The sequence below is a fragment of the Camellia sinensis genome, chromosome 11 (genome assembly GCF_055761805.1).
Source record: "Camellia sinensis isolate YWXY chromosome 11, ASM5576180v1, whole genome shotgun sequence".
NCBI classification, from domain to species: domain Eukaryota; kingdom Viridiplantae; phylum Streptophyta; class Magnoliopsida; order Ericales; family Theaceae; genus Camellia; species Camellia sinensis.
In genome coordinates this window covers 97,085,315-97,103,109 of record NC_138971.1, presented here as the reverse complement: position 1 = coordinate 97,103,109, position 17,795 = coordinate 97,085,315, and the positions used below count along the sequence as shown (strand labels likewise).

Sequence of the window (17,795 nt, the reverse complement as noted above, 5' to 3'; positions counted from 1 at the left end):
TCACTAATTTCTCCTACAATTACTTCCTAAAAATATTCGATACTTGATGTTAATTTTGAGAAGCATCAGATACTTTTTGGACACTATAGGTCACGCATCTAAACTATAATGAAATTGAAATTATAATAATTTTTACATAGTATTAGAGTATAGTTGTTAGAATAAATACAAAAATAAATTTTTCAATATTTTCTTTTTTAGTGAGATTAAAGTAGTACCTTACCTTTTCAGATTTTATCCATTAGTGTCAGATTTTTGCTGCAGCACAAAACTTTCTTCCAAAAAGAGCTCCAGTGGAGTTGTTAAAAAAGGTGTCGGTGTAAGTTCTTAAGTCAGATGCTAACTGTGAAGAGTGAGTTAGAAAAAAGAAAGAAGAGAAAGAAAGAGATGGAGACAGGATGGGTTGGCTCTGCCACTGGCAGGAAGAGAGGGAGAGAGAGAGAGAGAGAGAGAGAGAGGGGGGGGGGGGGCGAGGTGCTGACACATCATTTTGTTTATTTATTTATTTACTTACTTTTGGAAGGCTGCATTTTAGCCAAAAGGCCACTACAAAAAAATCAACTCTACTCTATTTTTTTGCATGTCTTTTGTAAAAAGTCAAAAAGATCCTAAAAAGCCAATTCCCAAAACAATCCTAAGTCCCACTTCTATCACTTTTTATCACATAGCACACTAACACAATTTTAACATCTGCATTGGAGATCATTTAATTCCTAAATAATGGTTTGTCAATATTCTTGAAGGTCATGTAATATAACACAATTATTTAAAAACAAAAGTTCAAAATATCCTAGCCGTTCTTGTATCTTATTTTTGAAGATTTTTCTGTATTGCCATATTTGTATCATATCGTATTTGTATCCATATCCGTGCTTCACAGCCTACAATTGTTTTATTGTATTTGTTGCTCCATCATGCATGTCATATTGTTATGTACCATTTCAATATATCCATTGTGATTTCTTTCTTTTTTAAAGCACAACATATTGTAACACCCTAAAAATATAAACACCCGAACTAATCAACATGCTCTTCAATTGACATTCATTCCTCAACTACACATGCAGAAGCTATAATTAGTCTCATTCGTTCAATATATATATATAGATATAGCATGCTAAACTCGAAATCATTTCCATACACCTTAAATCATAAATCCCAGCATGCAAATATTTCATTGAGAACTAAGCTATTACAAGTTTATGCCTAATGGCTACAAGTTTTCGGGTCTTAACCAATCACATCAAAAGTGGGTCCTACGCCTAATCCATCCAAGCCTTTGGCTATACACAAAAGCAAAATAAAGAGAACGAACCTTAAGCTCCAAGATCCTCCCAAGTCAATCACTTTGGCAGAGACACGTTGTCAACACCTGAAAGTTGTTTCCAGTAAGGGATGAGCAAAAAGCCCAGTAGAGATATACTTAATGACATGTATGATGTTTAACGGTATCATGCGGTGAATGCATGTGAAATGTCATGATAAAATATGGGTTTTCTTTTGAGAGATCATGCCATGCAACGGTTCCAAAATCAAAGTTGAAAAGCTTTTTAAAAGTAGAAACCATGGCAGTAAATACGACATTGGTAATCCCTAGGCTAGTGTTTGCAAGTAGTCTCAAGGAGCACTACCAATCCACTTTACCGGCACCTAACCGGAAGGAACTTGGATCCTACATTGCGCATGTTTTCGGACTTTCACCATGGATCTAAAGCCAAATTAACTGTTACAAGACCCCTCAACCGGATTCACCACGGTATTTACCCATTTTTTTCAAAATAATGCAAAGTGTTCTCAACACAACATTTCAAGATACAAAATCATGATAATTACAAATCCGTGATATGTACAATGAGACGCATGATTTGTAAACATTTCAAAAGCCCAACCTACATGCAATTTCTATCACACGACAATGCTAGCCTCCACCGATAGCCAAAATAGTTATCTTTAATACGGTACTTAAAGAATAACAACAATAGAATAAATCCATGTGCCAACAACAATCTAAAATCTCCATGATTTCCTAGTATCTCAACAATTCATAATATTCAATATTCACTTCTCAAGAGTTTCATAATTCTCAACATTTCCAATTCAATTTCCAAAAATTCCAACACATCCTAGTTTTATGAAAAATTGAGGTTTCTTTCTCAAAATACAATTTCTTTCCAAAAACCAAGTCATATAGTAACTGTTGAATATAGAAATTAGAATACATAAAATCTCTTTATTTGTAGTATTATGTATATAATATGTGATTGTGTCAATCACTGATTTAGTATTGTTTCCTTATTTATATCGTTTCCTAAATTGTATTATGAATCTATTATATATACATGGCCTCTACCTCATTCATGGGTAAGCCACATTATTCTTTTCATCTTTTTTGGCCAACCACTGTCTCATCTTCTTCCTTCCTTTTTGAGTGCCGATAGTCCCCTTCCAGCCCTTTATTTCACCTGACAACCCCACCCAACCAGCCTAGAGCCCCCAAAACCACCTACCCAACCCTCTACGCCCCTCGGCAGGCTGCCCCAGTGTTGCCAAGGGTCTTGTTGGCTATCGACCAGGGTGTTTCCTGGCCATAGATACTTCGGCAGCTCTTCTAAGGCAGTTCAGTCCCAATTTTTTCCCTTTCTAGGGTGGTGTTGATTTATTAAGCACTTTTTAGCTTTTATTTATTTATTTATTTTGTGGACTACCAGATTTGTCCGGTAGCATTTATTTGGACTAGCCGTTGAGTTTTTTTTGACTTCTTGTATTTTTTTGAATTGTGTTGTTGTAATTTTGTGTTTTCTAGCCCTTATTAATCCGCAATGACTGACCTATCCCATGTTGATTCCAATATGCCTACCAAATTTGTACCAGTGACTTCTCATTTTTCTCTTTCTCATCACACTCATGTTCATCGCATTACGAGTGTAGTATTGAATGGGAAAAATTTTGCTACTTGGGGCCGCTTCCTTATTTAAGGGGAAAGGGAAAGGCCCATTGGCTCTCATCTTCTATGCAGCCTATAGTGACTGATCCTACACGTGTCCAGTGAGATCTAGATAATTGCACTATTCTAGGATGGATGTTCAACTCCATGGAGCACCATATTTACCACATGTTTCTTTATTGCGACACTGTTTTGAGTCTTTGGCGTGCCTTGTCTCAGATGTATGCCCATGCTCATGATGAGGCTCGTATCTTTGAGCTCTATCAAGACATTGCTCGTGCTTACCAGTTTGCTTTGGGTCTCTCTGTATCAGAGTTCTTTGGATACCTTTAGGCTTGTTGGGAGGAATTGGCTCAATATAAGCCCCTTGACTGAGTTACTAGCAGACACTGCCGCTCTTGTGTCTAGTCGCCTTGCCTGCTAGCACACCTACCAGTTTCTGATTGGTTTAAACTCTGAATTTAAATATCTTCGAACTTAGATTTTAAACACATCGCCCATGCCATTCCTCTATGAGGCCTTTGCCACCATTGATAGTTGTCGTCGGCGTCTGGTTCCGCACACTACTCCAGTGACTCTTGTCTTATCTGACTGGATGGACCTTGTCGTAAACTCTAGTTCTTGGGATTCTACTGGTTCAGTTACCTGTTATCATTGTGGGGCTCCTGGTCATGTAAAGGCTCGCTGTTTCAAACTTCATCCTAAGTTGAGGCAACGATCTTCTCGCCCTCATGGTTCTGGCACACCTTGCACTGCTACTTTAGTGGGAGGCTCTCATCAAGGTTTTAAAAATCGGCCGCAACCATTACCTAACAGTTGTGGTGGTTACCACCACCCTTTACGGTTGTTATAGTAGTGTGACGGAAATTTACATGTGTAACAGCCGTTTCGGTGTCACGTAACGGCCATAACGGTCCGTTAGACACCGTTATATCCTTTCATAATATTCTGAATAGTTTCATTTTCCCATGAAAAAAAACAAAAGCTTACAAAAAAAGGATAAATACTCAAGTGATTCAAACCCAAAGAAAAAATCCTATATGAATTTTTTTTTAAAAATTTGTGGCGCAATTTTTATTTTATAATCTTTTCATTTAATAGTTGTGAATATTTTTTATTCAGTTGGTTCAAGTGTTGGTAACAAATAATTTGTAGATATTTAAAATTAATTATTCTTAAAATCATTAACTATTGAAATAAAATGTAAAAAGCTCATTTAATAGTGATTTGAAAATATGAAATATATTGGATCATACTTAAAAACTAACAAAAATTGTTCAAAATTTATTTTAAACCCCAATAAATATGATTCTGAAATAAAAAATATGCGTATCGGTAAATTTTCTTCAAATTGTGCGAAAAATAAAAAAATCACGGTTCCGATTACCGCAACTGTTACACTACAGCCTCTATGCACCGCAACCGCTACCGTGTCACCGCAACCGTTACGGAGACCACAACTGCTTTTCAAAACCTTGCCTCTCATGTTTCTGGGTCTCTCAGTATTCCTATTTTACAGCAGTTACAGACTCAGATTGGTCAACTTCAGACTCAACTTGGGACTTTGACTACTAGTTCTTCTAGCTCATCCTCCTTTACTACTGCTATTCTCGCTACAGGTATTTCTACTACTTTTCATGTTCGGTCTGCTAGTCCTTCATGGGTTTTGGATTTTGAGGCTAATGATCATATGACGGGTGAGTTTTCCCTTCTTTCATCTCCAGTTCCTACTCCATAGACCAATCTGTTTGTCTTGTTGATGGGTCTTTCTCCTGAGTTTTTCGTAAGGGTCAAGTGTCTTTATCTCCGGATATTACTCTCCTCTGTTTTGCATATTCCTAATTTTGCATATAATCTACTATCCGTTAGTCGGCTTGCCAAGTCCTTCAATTGTGCTGTTATTTTCTTATCTTCGTGTCTGTTACAGGACTTGATTCGAAAAGGATTTTTGGCAGGGCATATGAGCGCGATAGACTTTACTACTTTGGGAATCCACTAGACCAACCTCCTTCTACTTTAACTAGTTTCCAGGCGTCTGTTTTGCCTACTTCTATATCTTGTGTTTTTAATGTTCAAACTTTAGAATTGTGGCATGCACGTATGGGTTATGTCGGCTCTGTTTGGTTGTGAATTCAAAATGTAATTCCACATGTGTATTTCAGTATGATGTTTGGTTGTGTGTTTGGAATCAACTTTCCAAACTTCTGCAGAGAGCTCTGTATTACAGCCGCATTTTTTGTTCAAATTTTGGCCAGGGGAAGACCACCCGGACGTCCTTAGGGACTACCGCCCGGACGTCCATGGGGACATCCACCTGGATGTCCTCTGCTGTACAGGAATTTTTTTTTTTTTTTTTTTTTTTTTTTTTTTTTTTTTTTTTTTTTGCAATTGATTTATATAATTGGAAAAAAAATTTCTGAAATTTTTTTAATTTTTAATGTGCTTTAAAATAATTTTGAGTTGTATATTTAGTTATGAGTTGTAAATTTTTGTATCACATATCAAATATCACATCAACAATTCCCCACTCAAATCAAACATCTTTTCCAAAACTATTTTCAAAACTCTTTACCAAACAAATTTTCTACACTCAAATCATAATTTTACAACACACAAATTCAAAATACAATTCATACTCTCAAATCACATTTACAAAACACAACCAAACGCAACCGTCAATTTTCAATACTTATGCCAACTTTTTTCTTTATTGAATAAAGCTTGCAAAGATTTTAAGTTTCATTGTGTGGTTTACGAATTATCTAAACATACTCATACCAATTACATACCTCATATGACTCGTGCTCCTAGTGCTTTTGACCTTATACATTTCGATGTTTGGGGTGCGTCTCTTGTTCCTGCTTTTTCTAGCCATTGATATTATGTCACCTTTATGGATGACCACACTAGATGCACTTGGGTATATTTGCTCCATCGTAAGTTTGACATGTTTCCCATTTTGTTTAATTTTTACAAATGGTTAAGACTCAGTTTTGTTCAGCTGTTAGGAATATCCGTTCTGATAATGGTGGGGAATATATTTCCAATGCTTTTGCCCCCATCTAATCAGACTGGTATTCTTTAACAACTTACATGTCCATGGATTCCTAAGCAAAATGGTGTAGTTAAACATAAAAATCGTCATATTATGTCTGGTGCGGTGTCTCCTTCATGGTATGAGTGTCCCTAAGTCCTATTGGCATATGGCTGTCCTTACCGCTGTCTATCTTATTAATAGGACCCCTAGTCGTGTGTTGCAGAATCTTACTCCCTTTCATATTCTTCTGTCCCACACTACTTTATTTCCTCTCCTACCTCGTGTCTTTGGGTGTACCTATTTTGTTCAGGATTGGAGTCCCGCTCGTACCAAGTTAGATTAGATGACACGTCTATTTGTTGTGTCTTTTTGGGGTATTCTTCCATGTTAAAAGGGTATAGGCGTTTTGATTCTGTGTCTCGTCACTTTCACCACACTTTCGATGTTACTTTTTGTGAAGATTTCCATTTTTTGGTACTAACCCTCCTTTCCAGGCTTCCACGCTCATTCGCCCTATTCCTATTTTGGACGAGGTTACGGATGACGTTGTCCTCTCTCCTCATTCTCCACCTTTGCCTCCCTCGCCCTCCTTTCCATTGCAGGTATACTATTGTCGCCCTCGCTCTTAGCTCCTCCCTGTCGCCTCTCCGGTCTTTGGGTCAGGTACTTCTTCTCCTTTACATACATCCCCTCTACCTCCTCGTCATAATCTCCCTCGGGATTGACATCCTCCAAACTGTTGGGGTTATTTGAGTAGTACTAATCATCTCATTTCCTAGTATCTTTCTTATGATAGGGTCTCCCTTACCTATCGCTCTTTTCTTGGCAAGCTTGAATCTGAGGCCACTCCTCGTTTTGTGTTCGAGGCCTTTCAAAATCCAAAATGGGTGGAGGCTATGCAGGTTGAGATGACAGTTTTAGAGTAGAATCATACTTGGAATTTGGTTCCTTTACCTTCTGGCGGGAGTACTGTGGGTTACAAATGGGTATTCACTATTAAGTATTTAGCTGATGGCTCTGTTGACCGTTGCAAAGCCCGCTTGGTGGCCAAGGGCTTCACCCAGGTTCCTGGCAAGGATTTTGGAGCCAGTTTTGCACCCGTTGCCAAGCGTACATTGGTTCATCTTCTCATCTCTCTTGCAGCATCCCATTCTTGGCCCCTTCATCAACTTGATGTCAAAAATGCCTTTCTTCATAGGGATCTTCTTGAGGCAATTTATATGGCACCTCCTTCTGGTTTTCGGACTGAGGGGGAGTATTTGGGAACAGTGTGTTGATTGCGCAAGTCTTTGTATGGCTTGAAACAGTCTCTACGAGTTTGATTTGGTCGTTTTAGTTCTGTCATCATCTCCATGGATTTGTTTAGTGCCACCCTGACCATACTTGCTTCATTCGTCTTAATTCAATCAATTAGTGTATAGTCTTGTTGGTTCATGTGGATGATATTATTCTCGCAGGTGATGATTCCGTAGGCATTGATCAAGTAAAAAGGGATTTGGGACACACCTTTGACATTAAGGATTTGGGGAGTCTCAAGTATTTTCTTGGGATTGAGGTGGCTCACTCATGGTAGGGAATTCTCTTATCTTAGAGAAAGTACACTCTTGACTTACTTTAGGATATTGGTATGTTAGGGTGTAAACCTGCTTCTATTCCTATGGATCCCAATATCAAGCTCACATCAGAGTCTGGCGAGTTGTTAGAGGAGCCAGGCATGTATCAGTGTCTTGTTGGACGTCTAATTTATTTGACCAACACTAGACCTGACTTGACATTTAAAGTTAGTGTTGTTAGTCAATTCATGCGTGCACCTCGTACAGAACATCTTGATGCAGTTCAAAACAGCTTGATGCGGTTCAGAACATTTTGAGATATTGAAGACCTCTTCTGGATTGGGATTATTCTTTACAGTCGCTCCTCAATTTGGGCTCTCTTGTTTCACTGATGCTGACTATACAGGATGTAAAAAATATATGTATTATTGATATTGATTGATTGATGTAATTACAAGATTGATTAATTACAATTCCTATACAATCTATATATAGAAGAAAATGTGGTAGTAGGTGTAGTGGAGGTGATAGTGGGTTAGGTGAAGTGGAGTGTGTGGTGAAGTGGAGGTAGGTGAAGTGGAGTGTGTAGTGGAGTAGGTGAAGGTAAAGATGGGAAATTCTAACAGCCCCCCGCAAACTCAAGGAGGAGAGAAACTAACTAACTTGAGTTTGGAGAGAGTAACAAAACAAGAAAATACATAAAAATAAAAAAGGATAGGAGACACTGTATGGTCGTGTCAGACCGTTGGTGAAGACACTGTATGGGGTGTCATAGCGTTGTAGAGGACACTGTATGGTGGTGTCAGACCGATGTAGAAGACAGTTTATGGGGTCATGTCGGACCGTTGTAGAAGACAGTTTATGGGGTCATGTCGGACCGTTGTCGAAGACAGTTTATGGGGTCATGTCGGACCGTTGTAGAAGACAGTTTACGGAGTCTTGTCGGACCCTTGTAGAAACTAACCGGAATCTATGTCGGGACAGTTTACAGAGTCTTGTCGGACCCTTGTAGAAACTAACCGGAATCTATGTCGGGACAGTTTACAGAGTCTTGTCGGACCCTTGTAGAAACTAACCGGAATCTATGTCGGGACAGTTTACAGAGTCTTGTCGGACCCATAAAGGAGCTAACCGGAATCAATGTCGGGACAGTTTACAGAGTCTTGTCGGACCCTTAAAAAAGTTGCACCCTCAAAAGGTGTGCCCAATTCATAAAAAGGCGGGCCATCAAAAAGCGTGCCATCAAAAAACGTGCCATCAAAAGGTGTGTCCACTTTATCAAAAGATGTGCCATGAAAAGGCGTGCCAGTTTGTCGGGCGTCAAGAGGCGCGCGATGCGCGTGGCAGCATCGGCTATTTAACCAAGACGAAGGCAGAGGCTGAGGCAGAGAAAAAACTGAGAGAAACCTCTGAAAAATCCTTCGTGTTGCTGAGAAAGATAGTTCCGTTTGCGGAGAGAGATAGTCTGTAATACTCTGTTGCCCAGAAAATAGTCTGTAACACTTTGTTGCCCAGAAAATGGCCTCGTCTTCCCGGAGTCTGCTCACCCTCTTTCCCGACCTCAACGAGTCAACAAGAGAGAGAACTGGAGCGGTAGCACTGGAACCTCAACCGAGTGCCCCGGAGTTTACTCCGCTGAACTTTCCGATGCGGTCTGTGGAGCAAAGAATGGCAGTGCAGTCGGATGTGGAAGCAAATCAGTATACTCTGAAGGCATGTGTGGAAAGCATGACGGCGGTCACAAATTTGTCGAACCGGCTGCAGAGTAGGACAAATGAGGTGCAACATTTAAACTCCCAGCTGGCTCTGCTCCAACGCATGTATAAGGATGCGCGAGCAGAGATAAGTGTGCTAAAGGCGGAAAATAAGGAACTGAAGCGGAAGGCCACCGTGATGTTCCGTGTTGGAGGTCCGCCATATGCTGCAGTGGAGGAGTATGGGGGAGTGAACGTGCTCGGTGGACAAGGAAACACGGAGACCGGACTGGCACGGGACACCCAAGATAAAAGTAAGAAGAAGAGACCTGCAGTAGAGTAGAGAAGGGAAAAGAAAAAAAACACACTGTGTGGGTGGATGTTTTGTGTGTTTGTTGTTTTTTTTTTTTTTTTTTTTTTTTTTTTGCTGTAAAATGGGGATCGGGGTTGATCCTAGTGTAAAATTGTGATCGGGTTGAAAACCGAGGTGGTGAATGGATTGTGGATTTGTTTTTGTTTGTTTGTTTGTTTGTTTGTTTGTTTGTTTGTTTGTTTGTTTGTTTGTTTTTTTTTTTTTTTTTTTTTTTTTTTGGAATAATAAAAATAAAATAAAATAAAATAAAAATAGATAAAACAATATATATATATATATGTTAAATTGTTTTTAAAATAGAAATATATTTTATATACTCTAGTGGGATGAAACATGGTGGGAACAAAGAGAATAAAAAAAAAATAGAGATAAGAAAAATAAGCACCCGGATGAGACATGCCCAGGTGGGGTGATGAATAAAAAAATAAAAAAAAACAACAAAAACGAAAAAGTAGAAATATTAAAAAAATGTGATGGGTATGTGGTTTAGTGGAAAACATGTGTGAAAGGGGCTCACCAACTAAGTGTTGTTGTTAAAGAATAAAAGAAAAAGAAGCACAGGGGGCAGACCCAGTCATGGCGATGATGATGTTTGGTGGGTGGTGGAAAAAGTAAAGTGAGAGAGAAAATGTGTTTCCCGGATTTGAGAGAGGTGTCTGAGGAGTGGAAGAAGGACCTCCAGAAGCTGATCATCATGTGGTTGTCTTGCAGAAAAGGGGATGCATGGAATTCCAGTCACTGGTGGCAATAAGAAACTGAATGGGTTGTTATTAACAATAACTGTTCGGCAGAGATCCTGTGAGAGGCAAGACAGATCCTTCACATCATATACACATATATACCAAGCTGGTACAATCTTCATTCACTTTTGTCACCAAGAACAACAGCAGGTTGGATTGATTCACTTCAGGTCGCGAGTTGATTGCAAAGGTTCGCAAATTCGACTCAGGACTGTGAAGAAGAATCGCGAGTCGCGAAGGAAGCCCCAAGGTCAGATCACGACGGAGTCTAGATTCGAATTTCAGAGTTGATGAAAGGTCAGCGATGTCTGATTCAGCGACGAACTGAGTTGCAGGACCAAACTCTGATCAAATCTTGATCTGCAAAGTCAGATCGCAAACTCAGTTTGTGATTAGATTCACATGCCGACAAGAACAGCTTCGCGAAGAACTCCAGTCAGTTCGCAAAGAGCAATACTTTGATCGAAGGTGTCAATCAACTCGCATGTGGGCTGCAAAACTGATTTGCAAAGAAGGCCCATGAACTGGAACCAAGTTACAACACTGAATATAGGTCGAATCAGAGTGGAACATCAGCGAACCATATGCTCAATTGCTGCGGATGATGAAACCATGTACAGCCAAATTAGGCACAGAATCTCAAGCTCCGAAACCAAATAATAAAGATCAAATTGAGAGAGAGAAGACAAATGCCCCAATTAGGGGTAAAACCCCCAAGGTCTAGAGAGAGAAAAAAATTGGTTGGAGAAGAGATGGCCTTCTGTTTGGTAATGAAGGGTGTCCCCCCTGCATGGTGTGTGTGTGTGTTTTGCCCATCATTGTTGCAGACATGGTGTTCGATGAAATGTCTCAGAGAGATCTGATTGTTTGCAGACATTGGTGAAGAAGAGTGACGGTATGTGTAGAAAATTTTAGCGGATTAGGTTGAGGTCCGGCGGGCGGCTAAGGTGAGGTTGCCGCCCGCCGGGGAAGCGAAAATATTAGGTTCTAAACCTGCTCTGATACCATGTAAAAAATATATGTATTATTGATATTGATTGATTGATGTAATTACAAGATTGATTAATTACAATTCCTATACAATCTATATATAGAAGAAAATGTGGTAGTAGGTGTAGTGGAGGTGATAGTGGGTTAGGTGAAGTGGAGTGTGTGGTGAAGTGGAGGTAGGTGAAGTGGAGTGTGTAGTGGAGTAGGTGAAGGTAAAGATGGGAAATTCTAACACAGGATCTAGAATTGATCAGCGTTCTACTTCTGACTTCTGTACTTTCTATGGTGATCATCTTATATCATGGAAGAGTAAGAAGCAGGCAATTGTTTCTAGATCTTTTGCAGAAGTTGAGTATCGAGCTATGGCACAGGGAATATGTGAGATTCTATGGCTTCGTTTTATCCTAGTAGAGTTGAGTTTTGAGGAGACTGGTCCTGCCTTTTTATTTTGTGACAACGAGTCTGCTAGTATGTTGTCCTCTGATTCTGTTCTTCATGAACGTATTAAGCATATAGAGGTTGATATTCATTTTATTTGAGAAAATGTTCGGACTGGTATTGTGAGTCCATCATTTGTCTCTTCCTCTCAGCAATTAGTAGATATGTTCTCAAAGTCTGTAGGACCAACATTACTCCAGTCATCCATTGGCAAGCTGCAATTGTTGAATATCTTCACACTAGCTTGAGGGGGAGTGTTGAATATAGAAATTAGAGTACATAGAATCTCTTTATTTTTAATATTATATATATAATCTGTTATTATGTCAATCACTGATTTAGTATTGTTTTCTTATTTATATCATTTTCTAAATTGTATTATGAATCTATTATATATGCATGGCCTCTACCTCATTCATGGATAAGCCAAATCATTATTTTCATCCTTTTGTAACCACATGAGATTTAATTGAAACGAAAGCAAAGTTAGAGAGAAACTCCAATTTTATGCACTAATACATACATATATCAAACCCTAGCTTTCTCAAATTTCATAACTACCAAGAATAGCACATAAAAACATTAAATAACATGCATATCGTTTAGGAAATTCTTACCTCAAGCAAAGAGAGAAAATAGAGAGAGAGAGAGAGAGAGAGAGACCTAATGCCCAAACTTCCACGGTGACGAAAAAATGAACTATTTCGATTAAAACAAAGCCCTTGATGTGCTCTAGCTTTTGGCCTTAAGAACTATGGGCAAAAGATGGCTAGGAGTTGATGAAACCAAGGGTTTTATAGCTTCAAAGTTCAAAAATGGCAAACAGAGGTGTGTGGGAGAAGAAAGGGCTGAAAACAGGTTTTTCGTGCACTGAAATTCTATTTATAGTTTTTAATCATTGCGGGTGCGAAGTCACATTCGCGGGTGTGAACCCCTTGTCACGGGCGTGACTATGCAAGTCGTGGGCCTTCGTTGCGGGCAACCCATTTTCCACATAGAAAAGTACTGCAAGGTGTTTTTGATTGCGGCCTGGTCATGACCCCTCGCAGGCGCGATTTACACACATTGCAGGCGCGATGGTAGTGATCGCGGGCGTGACCAAGCAAAAGTGTGTGCTGAGCCAAGTGTTCCAGGGACAAAACCAAGACAATTTGTGTACAACTCAGTCAAGTGAAATGGAGATTAAACCCAACAAGTGCAATAAACAAATGGATAAGATAGAAAGGGTCAGGTCTTGACCCGGGTCATTATACATATGATATTTCTGAAGATCTTATCACAAGTTTCCTCCAAGATTATGAAGTCCAAACGAAGATCTTCTTCTTTCAATAGATCACATTCATTGTTGAGGTCCCAAGTATAAAATCAAACTAATTTAGGGGTTGTTTGGAATGACCTAAATAAGTGCACTTTTTGCCTTTTTATAAAAAGATGTGCAGAAAAGTAGAGAGGTGATGTGATGAAAAAAAGATAAAAAGATAAAAAGATGAATTATTTAGGACTTCCCAAACTTAACCTTAGTGATACAATTGTTTCAAGTCCCAATTATGCTTGACCATTCTCTCTCAAGTTTTCATAGTGAGACTCATAAGCTTAATATGCCTATATTTGTACAATGTTGAGTATCTCCCTTATTGTCATATATACCTATGAAGCACTGACACTTCAAAATAATTGCCATAAGACACGAGGACGCAGTGGGAACACGTATGGATGACATGTCCCTTTATTTATTATTATTTTTTTAGGGGACAAGCTGGGGACACCTCAACTAGTTTTTTTCCTCCCTTTCCTTAATGCTTTTGATAGACGTTGGATGTTTATTCTTTTTTTCTTTGATTTAAATATTTAATAGATTATACATACAAAATATATAAACTAAGTGTTAACTTAAAAGTTATTTATTTATTTATTTTTTTAAAAAAATCAAATTTGTGTTAGTTTTTATTAGTTTTGATTATTTGCAGATGTAATATTAATTTTGTTGTCGTGTCCCCGCCGTGTCCGTGTCCGTGTCCTCTTTTTTTTGAAATCACCGTGTCCCTTTCCGTGCTTCTTAGATAGGCACTAAACTTCTATTGGCTACTCATCAAGAACTTTCCTTGTTACTAATATCTTATTTAATAATTTTGTAAACTAAGATAGCTACATCTCCTAAATACTTGCAAGTACTCAACTTCATTTTTGTTTCTAAATTCTGTTTGTATTACTGTTGCTTTCTTTCTTCTACAATCACAATGTATGAGCATAAACATCTTGCTTTATCTCTTGTCAAAATTTTGTATGTCCCTTTTTTTTTTTTGGGGGGGGGGGGGGGGGGGTGTATTCCTTTTCAATTGTGGATTTTGTAGTAAAATTCATGATTTCGTTTATGACCATACTGTACTGATTTTATATGTTCTCGATTCTGCAGTGATTGGAATAACCCAGATAAGATTGATAGTTTTGAGCTTTTGGAGCAAATGGAAGATTATATGAGGGAATTGTTTGATCAAATTCAAACACAAAAGGTATTCCTCTTTTTCCTTGTGGTAATTGCTACTAGACAAAGTTTAGGTACTGTGTAATCTATGTAACATGGACTCAACTCAACTATGAGTAAGGATAAGGGTGTGTTTAAGAACAGGACCTTCCTAAACTTCCAAGGGTAGGATATAGAGATAGGTATCTAAAAATTGAATGTGGTTATGTAAATACATCCCATACATCTAAAATATATTATATATTTTTTAATTATTTTATTTTATTTTATAATATTGTAATATAAGATATTATTATTGGGTGTATTTGAGAATAAATGGAACTCTATGAAAATGGGGTATCCATCTCCCTATCCATGTGAGAAGCAAGAAAACGTTCCTTATTATCAATTATGAACTTTTTCCTTCTTTCATCGTCAGTATTAGAGGATATGATTGTGCTATTTGGGTGGGATCTGACATATCCCAAACCTATCCTTGTGATATTGTGTCAAAATTGATGCCTTGGGGGGAAAGAATGGGCCCATGTATATTCTTCATATAAGAAAATTTAGCTATTGGGTTAAAAGGCCCCAACAAATTGGGGGACAACCATGTACACATGATGTAAAAGAGGTATATGTAATTAGAAGCATTGTTCCTTCTCTACTTTTTGCAAAAGATTGGGGTATAATGGCATCCAAGCATGTGATTAACGAAGTATTCCTCCCCAATTATGCAGGGTGTGGCTCCAAAGTTTTCAACTTGATTTGTAAAGAAAAGCATGTGTGTAGGATACATTAATTCAAATAACTCTATTTCTGATTATAGAGGATGGAGGGAGAAAATTTGAAAACTATATATATTGACTGTATTCGTCGTAGTCTAATCTGAGCTACTTAGTTGAAATAATATTCTCCACTTGAAATGCATCAACATTTTGAACTCAGTGATATCTCTTATCAATCTTTTGAAGTTTTTTCTTGTTGTAATGACATCTACTTTTGACCGGAAAATATTCGAAATCAGCAATTCTCGGCAGTGGGGTGCACTAATCAGGTAATGAACTTACTAAGAGAGCCAATAATACTCACCCAATTGTGCTCTTATTACGTTCATGTTAAATATGATTTCGAGCTAGTCATATCTTGCAGTTCCAGAATGGCATGCATGTGCCTTTCAGCTTGGGTGTTGAGCATCAGGTTCGACATTTGAAGGAGCCAAACTTGCTTCCCAAAAGGTGAGTGGTATGTCAATCAAACATCAGATCTTTTATGCATGCATCAAAACATGCTCTGTTAAAAGTCATTATACAACTTAATTTTGCTGGATCCATGTCTAGGTGTCTTTTTTCTAGGGAAACAGAACTCTCTGCAGGTAACTCCTTTGCGAACGTTTTGGGTTACTTTGGCACTGTTGAAAAAGAAGATATTGCTTGTACTGGGCAAGAAAGTGGTGTCCTGAATGAGTTACTTGGAACTGAATCTTCGAGGAATGAATTAATTGGTTTAAGAACTGGAACTTTGAGGAATGAGTTGACAAAAACTGAATGTTTGAATAATGAGTTGATGAAAACAGAATCCTTGAAGAATGAGTCAAGCAACAGGTCAGACAATTTTCATAGTTTGCAGTTGCAAAATGGGATGCATCTGCCTTTCAGTTTGGGTGTTGAGCAGGTTCAACAGTTTTCATGGATTCAGAATGATAATAATCAACATATGGCGTCACCAAAGGAATCAAATCTGTTTCCCAGAAGGTGAGTGGTATTGTCATCAAGCTTTAAATCTTTAATGCATGCATGAAAACATGCTCTTTTAGAAGTCATTATACAACTTTATTTTGCTGGATCCTTATCTAGAATGAAAACTATTGTTTTATGTAGCAGTAAAAGAACAAGAAGATGTCTTTGAATATTTTGTTCCCAACAAGTTGTAATATATTGTCTTTCCTCTAGGGGAACCGAGCTTTTGGCAGGTAACTCCTTTGGGAACTATTCTGGGTACTTTGGTGAAAAGCCAGACATTGCTAGCATTGGGCAAGCAAGTGGCGTCCTGAGCGAGTTACTGAGGACCGAATCTTTGATGAATGAGTTAATTGGTTTAAAAAGTGAAACTTCGAGGAATAATTTGACACAGAATGAATCTTTGATGAATGATTTGATAAAAACAGAATCCTCGAGTAACAAGCTAATAAAATCCGAGTTTTTGACCAATGAGTTGATAAAAACTGAACATTTGATGAATGAGTTGATAAAAACCGAATCCTTGAGGAAAGAGTTGATAAAAGCCGAACCCATGAGAAATGAATTGATGAACAGCAAATCCTTGAGGAATGAGTTGATCAATACCAAATCTTTGAGGCTACAGCTGTATGGGCAAGACTCTTACCCACCATTCAATTTCAGTATTCTACCTGATAATAAATTCCAACCAGCACAACAAACGAACTTGCAACAAAGTATTGACGATTATTGTGCTGAAGGAAACTTTGAACAGCCTCAGTCTGGGTATGATTCCCCGCATTGTAATTGGGCTTCTACGTCCGGGCCTTCCAGCATTGCTACTTTTGATGAGTATTTATACCCCCAGGCAAGTTTGTCTTCCATTTGCTTTGGATTTTTCTCTTTTTTTCCTTTATTTTTTTTATTTTTATTTTTTATCTTTGGCATTTCTATGCTTGCTCAATGGTTCATGGCTCGCTTGTAAATTGTAGTGCATTGTTCTTATTGGTTGGCATGTATGGAAACAGTTGCATATAGACTAAGGATGATAGAGAGGTTCACAACATATAGTGTTCCTTTGGGTCATTATGTGAGTTTTAGACTTAAGATTTGTAAACAAACTAAAGTAACTAAAGAGTATAAGATTAAGCGTTTGGGTATTATTTGCCTTCCATTTTATATTGTTTTGATTGATGTTGAAGCTCCTTATGAATTTCACATTTGATAGAAAGTTATTCATCAGTTGAAGAAATTAGAGAATTTATATTATACTCCTATTCATTTTCTTTCAGCTCTAAAATATATTATTGGGCAAACTTCACTTTAATGCCCCAGAACAGTTCAAAAATAGCCAAAGAAACCCCTATAGTTTTGGACTAAATTGCAGCCGTTACCTTTTCCATCGAAACTAATTGAAGGTGTAGTACACAATTTTGAGAGTGGGCCTTTTATTATAAAAAAAAGAAAAGAAAAGAAAAGAAAAGGTGAAATTAAAATGAACTAGACATTTATACCCTCATCTTCATCTTCTACTACAAACCCTAACAACCGTAACTACATAAACCCTAACCCTAACCCTAACCCGTCACGTCCTCTCTCCTCCCCAACACCTCCAGCAATTGTCATCAACTCTTGCTGATGTAAAAGACCACATCCACCCATTTTCGGCGTCACCACCGGCACCATATGTTAATGATATCACACGCCCTTTCAAACACTCATCATTGATCCCTTCTGAATTTCATGAACAAATGATTTTTTTTGTCTGTATAGGGTGTCAATACCTACCCCAAAACAAACCCTTAAGTTGCATCACTATTTTCAAGGCAAAAGGTTCAGTAGCAATT

General features: G+C 38.1%; 1 protein-coding gene across 6 annotated transcripts in view; it reads left to right on the top strand.

Moving 5' to 3' along the window:
• The window catches only part of LOC114318832 (uncharacterized), a 35,703-nt gene that overhangs the window by 7,758 nt on the left and 10,150 nt on the right, over positions 1-17,795 (top strand). For all 6 annotated transcript variants that reach the window (XM_028265791.2, XM_082894362.1, XM_082894361.1 and 3 more), the window contains 5 exons: positions 14,183-14,279; positions 15,258-15,287; positions 15,383-15,468; positions 15,571-15,984; positions 16,183-16,816. In XM_028265791.2, coding sequence (XP_028121592.2) covers positions 14,183-14,279; positions 15,258-15,287; positions 15,383-15,468; positions 15,571-15,984; positions 16,183-16,816 — 1,261 coding nt within the window. The remainder of the gene's footprint in view (positions 1-14,182; positions 14,280-15,257; positions 15,288-15,382; positions 15,469-15,570; positions 15,985-16,182; positions 16,817-17,795) is intronic.